At 50.6% G+C, this 7,300-nt stretch overlaps 1 protein-coding gene across 1 annotated transcript; it reads right to left on the reverse strand.

The window, feature by feature from the left end:
- Positions 1-4,537: 4,537 nt before the first annotated feature.
- Positions 4,538-6,755, reverse strand: FPSE_01426 (uncharacterized protein; the record flags this gene model as incomplete). Its single annotated transcript, XM_009254546.1, has 8 exons — positions 4,538-5,335; positions 5,389-5,503; positions 5,552-5,588; positions 5,644-6,065; positions 6,120-6,266; positions 6,328-6,470; positions 6,563-6,651; positions 6,722-6,755. 8 exons carry the CDS (start codon positions 6,753-6,755, stop codon positions 4,538-4,540), a joined length of 1,785 nt encoding a protein of 594 aa, XP_009252821.1.
- Positions 6,756-7,300: the final 545 nt, after the last annotated feature.

The raw sequence follows: 7,300 nt of genomic DNA on the forward strand, positions 1-7,300 counted from the left end.
GGGGGGGGGGGGTTCACTCTGTTCAAGCCACTGTCCAGTTCATTGAAACTGGGTTCACAACCAAGAACAGCATCCCAGAGCCGACCAGCGGGGAGATGCGCCCACGACTAGGGCAGCCCGATAAACAATCGCCCAGACTCTCGAAGATCCCACCATCATAAATTGATTCCCGCTCTAAGCTGGTCACTTTGCGCCATCTTCTTTGAGTCTATCCACGAACCGTGAGCACCGCTCTAGCCAACAATGCCGGTGGGTTCCGCAGACCATTTCTGCAGACTAGTGCAAAACAAGGATGTTTTTTCCAACTAAACAGGGTCACTTGTTCACACATCCCTACCAGACCTGCGTCAAGGCATCATTTTCGTCAAGATGAAACGTGCCTGCAGGACTGCATCAAACACCACATCCTCGTCTCAATACTTATGCACCAATGATGCCAGACATCTGAAACCGTCACACCCCTTCATCAATGACTTTGGATTGTTTGATATCCCAGTTTCTCAACCAAGAGAGAGGAGGGAAAGAGGCTGGGGCCACTCTATTCTGTCGCCTCGCGAATCAGTCTTGCGACTAGTGAGATACGTAGCATTATCGCAAACATTTCACGCACTCATTGGACAATACATACTACGAACCGGGTTTTCATGGGTTTCGATTGGTGTTTGGTTTCCAGTTTGCGGACCATGGCCGTTGATTGTGGACCACAACTATTCAGACCCTTCTCTATTCGTACATATGTACAGTAGGCATGCAAGGCCATCATCACCTGGAATTGACCTTCTCGAAAGAGCTTGGCTGGTTCTAGCCTATAGAGGATCTAAGTGCTGCTTCACCGAGATACAATAGAAATGCATACGCCATTATGTGACTTCCCTGTCCTTAACGGGGATGATAATCAGCAGTACCTGCACCTCATGATCACTCATCTGTCCGTGTGGGCCCGAGTTGAGGAAGATATCTACTCGCTACTGCATACGAGGCTCCAAGCGAAAGTTTTTGCTTTGCTCCATGGCGGATCCGTCAACTCCTGGATGCATTCAACGTCATTGTAATAATAAGCATTGTTCTCGACATGACTGATCATGAGGAGATATGTACTTGCATGCCCGGTATTGTGAGCTATCAAGCTATCTCCAACCGAGCTCCCAATCAGTAGCATTTGCTTCATCGAGCTCTCATAAATACGAGTTTATGACTGGTCAACACTTAGCTTATTCGGCAGCAACAAGACACTCACTTCACCATCACAAATTTGGAACGCAACATGGTAGCATTGGCTCTCGTGGACTGCGTTACCCCTGGGTAATTTTAAAATTATACTGCTGGAGGTGCCACCGCACGTGAGAACATTCTCATTCGCGCCGCTGCGGGCCGCAGCAAGTCTTGAATGACATGGCCCCAGCTGTCTCTGCAGATTGGATATTGTTTTGTTATTGTTCTGGGTGACACGAGTCGTTGATACCTTGCTGCAGGCCCATACCGACTCTAAACAAGCTGCACACATTGACATTATTACGGCATATCCCCCTGTCGGACCACAGCACAAGGGAGGAAGGGGGCAACATGAGCGTTTAACTCACCAATCTTGCTATCAGGGAGGACTGGGCCTCATCGCATCTGGCCCGGTTCTTGACCGCAGGCTCGACGCTCTGAGGCACTCACTCACCACTTACAGCCAAGATCTCCACCGGATGGGCTGCCACTCAGCTCTCGACGCTTGCGTTTCAAAAGTTGGATGTGTCCAAATTTAGGTTGAGCATCTCACATCAGCCAATCACTCATCTGAGGAGCTTCCCTGTCGGCGGCTGGCAAAGACCCGCAAGGGGCCCAGTTTGAGATGCGTCTCGGTTGCTCGATTGGATGTATCAGGATTTCACCCCAACCTCACATTTATGCTTCATCTTGGTGCTGACGACTGATGTTGTCGTTACAGACCATAAATAGAAGCAATCAAAAATTCACCCATTCGGTAGTGGTCGTCGATCGGGTTATCACCCGGCGGTGGACCATTCTTAGGGCTTTTGCTCACCGAGGGTTGTCAAGTGTCAGTGAGATATCACTATCCAGGTCAGGCACAGCCAGGCACCGCCAGGCACAATCGACCTTTGCAGCGCTAACCGAGTTTCTTGGTCAGGGGTCCAGAAAGGGACCGGTTCTGTTTCCTCGACGCCAAGAGTGTAGCCAGAACGGAACCTATAGTATGGTTCCGGAAGGTTGCTTACTTGCTGGGTTCGACAGATATCACGGTCAACGACTAACTAGTCCACCTGCAGTGTTGCTCTAGTAGGCCCGCCTTATTAATTGGGATTGTCACTCCGATGCTACAATAACGATATGGGTGCTTTCTTTAGCTGTGAGTTGCACTGACTTTCTGCTCAGCTGCCAAAGGGAGAAGCTTCTGCATCCAACCTTACTTAGATCTGGTGCCTTATTTCGACCCGTACACTCTGCTGACCTGAAACAGACCGGACCCCCGGCCAGCGATCAAACCCACGTTCCTGCCCTGCTGTATTGTCACCTTCCTACAGAAGTGTGCCTGTCGCGGATGGGAAACAAAGTTGGGGTTCCGTGTTAAACTATTCGCCATCACCAAGATCTAAGGTCATTAAGCTGGGCAACTTTGGCCTCGGCCCTAGATTAACCCATGGAGTCGGTTGTCCGAACCCTGCAGCAAGATCCATCAAGAGCATAGCTATTGTTGTTTGAGGCGAGACTTTTGCAATCACATCACACCGCCGAGATCGTACAATGGTCCCTGCCCTCTGCTTTGGAGACATGAAACGCTCGACAACCAGCCACCAGCTCTTCCAGAAGAGTCTGAAGCGAGTGCCTTGCAAACTTGTCCATCAAACTCGTCACTACATACACTCTCGTTTCCGGGGTATCAGGGGCTTGGTTGCCCACTTGTTCCTGCAGATACAACCCTACCGGCTCCGTATGCACACTCAACCACGATGCCCTCGCTTGAGTCATGGTGTTCGCGGAAGTTGAGCAGTGGCCATTCCTCTTTGACGTTCCTTGGCGAAGCCAGCAAGGTCTGAATAGTTTCACCACACTTGCTTGGCACACTTCTGGTGAACCTGACCATGTCTGTCTTCTAGATATGGTATATCGATATCTTCTGATGCAACCTCATTCAAACAGACGGGATATCTCAAACACCTCACTCACTCGAATGTTTGATCGGCAGCTATTTTCGATTCTTATTCGGTCATGATCTAGATCCGAATGTCAGTTTCGAGGCAAAGTGGCTGGCTCGTGTTTTTCGCATCGTCACAGGCAGAACAAGGCCACTGCACACCACCATGATGTATTCAGTCGACTTCTACCATGACGTTTTGGAACGCCACTCTATCGTGATTCCGCCCCAACGGTCCGCCAAGAAAAGATCACAGCTGAGTCTTGCCAGAAAGCTCTTCTCGAACTCAGCATGGGTCCGAGTCTGGACCGTATGCCCCCATCAGGACCCTTTATTGTGAAACAGCTCAACGATCAAAGCTTCCTGGAAGAGAAATCCGGCTGCAGTAGCATAAACTCCTTGATGGCGAAGTCCACTGTTCTGCTTCCATCCGACTGGTCATCGTGGCAGATGCATCAAAGGTTGGTTGTATTGAGTTCACCACTTGAGAACCATGTTGAAGACCAAGGAACATTAGCGTCAATGGTTCGGAGTTCCCTTCGATCCATTAAGCACTCAGTATCAGGAGGTCTCTGGTATGGTCACAGTGTGCGCTTACTGAATATTAGCTTGATGAATTTGTTTCGTAGCTGCTCACTCACTTTGCTGGCAACCTGGCCGCCGCTGACAGACCAGATCATGTTTCCAATGGCGCTTGAACCTCATTAGTATAAAAATCCGATGCTTCTATTTTTGAGTTGAGTCTTGATTGGAACAGTATTTCTTAGTTGTCGTTTGGTTTGGTAAACACCCCGTGTGGTCATCACAGGGAAAGCGCATGTTGAAACGAAAGTATGCAGTACATCACACTTCTACTACAGCTTGTCACACAGCTGTAGTTGCGGTCAACGAAGCTCAAATGCAGTGAGATCGAAGACATGCCAAGTCTCAAAATACCAAACGGTTACAATATCAAGATGGTTTTTAATACGCATGTGGTACAGGGTAAGTTCAGCACCTTACACCTTATCTTGACCCTCACAATCTACACGGTATCATAACAGTAGTTGTATTACCTATAAACCATATTGAACATTATCTGGTACCCAGGTGTTTTGTTATATTGTTATAGTGATTTCATGTTAAAAGACTGTAAACGTGTGATTGATATCATCATGCTAGCTAGATGATCAATGAGACAAAACTGATGTATGAATATGTAATTTCACACGGTCAAACAATATAGAATTCACAGACACAAGTACAAGCACACATAAGATGGGCTATCAAAGCGCAATCTTTTAAATACCCTATCTATATACACATATTCGCTGCAACCATCCACCCACATCTCCGAAGTTTCTAACGCCGGGGAAGAGGTCGCCACACACGTTCCCAGAGTAAACCGTGGTCCTATCCTTAGGACCTCGCCTCCTCGAGCTCGAGCTCGAGCTGTCGGATGCGCTCGCTCTGGTCCTGAGAACCAGTGCTGACCTTGCGCTTGAGCGCTTCAACCTCGGCGGTCAAGAGGCCGATCTGCTTGGTCTGACCCTCGAGCAGCTGCTTGATCTCAGCGAAGGAAGAGTCGCTGGTGATATGAGCAGTGGAAGAAGAAGCCGCGGGAGCTGAGAATGCGGGGGTAGTAGGAGTCTTGGCCGGAGAAGAAGGCTTCACGACTGCGGGGGTGAAAGAAGAAGCCGTCTGCGACTGAGCCGGAGGTGTAAACTTGGCAGCAGGGGCAGCTTGGCGTTGAGCAGGTCGCGAAACCTCCTCAAAGCTTGAAGCATCATCGTCTTCCTCCTCCTCCTCGTGCTTGTCCTGGTATCTGGAGGCCATGGCGGAAATCGAGCCCTTCTGCTCGTTCATAGTAGGAGGGGGAGATCGGAGAGCGGGGGCTGGCTTGGGCTCTTCCCTCTTGGGTTCCTCCTTGGGAGCAGGCTTCTCGGCGACAGGGGCGGGGGCAGCAGGAGCCTTGTAGTCGGATGCGATCTCTTTGGGCGCAGTACCGTCGTAGACGCTCTCGAGGTCAATCTTGTTAGGAACGGCAGTCTTGCCATCGAACCACTCCTGAGCACTGGCAGCAGGCTTGGTTCCAACAGCAGGGGGGAAGATATCAGCCTGGAAGGTCTCGGCACGTCGTGGGACAGTGAACGAGATGGGCTCGATGTAAGCGTCGTTGACGGTCTTGTAAACTCTCATGACCTCATTCTCATGAGTCTAGATCTGTTAGTAAACGTAACACATACACTTAGACTCTTGGGAAACCATACGTTAATGCCTCGTCGGGGCATGAAAGCGATACCGCGCTGGGGGTCGACCGACTTGTACTCGCTGAGGAACTCGAATTTGTCATTCTCGTACTCAAAGTATCGAATGTTGCCGTCACTGCGCTAAGTTAGTATTGTCTCAGTGCGGATAGAAGCGAACACTTACCCCTTGCCAGCAAGGTACAGGCAGTTTGAACCATCATCTATAAGGTGTTAGTCTCGGCGCCACCAGAACGTTGTTGAAGAGGATTTGCATACCCCAGAAAGGCATGCAGACACCAGAGATGGAGTCGAGCATGGTGAATCCGCCAATAGGCTCTGTCCTGCCAGGCTCCCAGAGAGCTATTTGTCGTTCGCTCATGCGCGAGAAACCGGTTGTCGCGAAACGGTTGTGCTCTCCCAGCCAGACAGCGCGACTGTTCTTGGCACCGCCGTGGCCAGGGCCCTCGTGGACGGGCTTCTCCTGTCGGACATCCCACACACGAATCTTCTTATCTCGCGAAGTGGTGGCGAGCATGCTTCCGCTGGCGTTCCATGTCAAACTCTGGACGATATCGTTGTGCTTGAGAGTAAGAGGCGACTGGCCGGTGTTTACATCCCAAAGCTTGATGGTGAAGTCGCCCGAGGCGGAGGCGAGAATGTTTTCGGCCGCGGGGTTGAAAAGAACCTGTCCGACCTTTCTTGTCGGATGTTAGTACCTTGGGGGATCACGGCTCGTTTAATATGTAACCAACCTGGGGTGACCAGCGAGCTTGCTCACGGGCGTGACATCAACAATCTCCTCGGCGTCGGTGAGCAACGTAAAATCCTTGGGAACCTCCCAGATAAAGACCTTGCCATCGTCGGAGGCAGAGGCGATAATGTTGTCGTTGAAAGGGTTCCTTGCGTCCTTGTCAGTACTCTCGCTTGCGTACGTCAGGGGCCATCCAGGGGAATGCATACCAGTCGGTATCGAGCACAGCAGCAGTGTGTCCGCGAAACAGCGGGATCTGGTCGGGAGCCTTTCCTCGCTCGTTCAGAGGGATGACAGCGAATGCGCCGCCACCGGAAGCATCCCAATTGACCGAGAGATACTCAGGGTTGACCTATTCGAACCCAACCACCCCTTAAATCAGCGCGCCGTCCTCTCTAGATTATGGGTTGATTGCACCACGCGCCGCAATGCAGTACGACGCACCTTGATCAAGTTTGTATCCCAAGCATTGCGACTGATATGGAGGTTGTCGTAGCAGAATTCCTTTCTCGTGGACTTTCCAAAGACGTGGCCTGGCGAGTAACGTCAGCATAATGGATTCGGGTTCTGGCGACCTGCGCTTGAGTTTGCGCCGGTACGTACGGTACTTGGACGCCCGTACGAAACGGCCGGCCATGGTGACAGAGGTTAATTAGAGGTAGGTTGTAAAAAGAGACAGTAAATGAAGCGCGAAGGGGGTGGTATAGTAACAAAGCGATCGAGGAATTGGACGTCAACTTGGCAACGAAGCCGGAGGTTGTAGCTACCAAGGTGAGATGGGACGGGATCAGATGGCACTAATACGGGCTGATCATATCCTGTCAGGGAGCTCGAGGTATGGGTATGAGCCACTGTAAATTACGCTGCGCCTCATATAAGCTCCCCTAGATGCCCCGCTTAGAGGCGCCTACAGTGGATCGTGTCATTCATTGCTCGCATGAACGTGGATACGTGTTGTTTTGGTGTCACGTGCGCATGCCAGACTTGACTATTGCTTCATACCTAGGTACTAACAAACGTTGGTTGATTAAAGTTCAACGCAAACGGCAATACGATAGATGGGGATAATGGTGCAGAGTACTTGAACTTAACACATTAGCATTTTGATAATTCATTATAAGCTGATGCTACAAACAGAAAACACCTAACGCGCAAGCGCCGATGAAGCCCCCCCCCCCCAAA

This window comes from Fusarium pseudograminearum, chromosome 4 (assembly GCF_000303195.2).
Source record: "Fusarium pseudograminearum CS3096 chromosome 4, whole genome shotgun sequence".
NCBI lineage: Eukaryota > Fungi > Ascomycota > Sordariomycetes > Hypocreales > Nectriaceae > Fusarium > Fusarium pseudograminearum.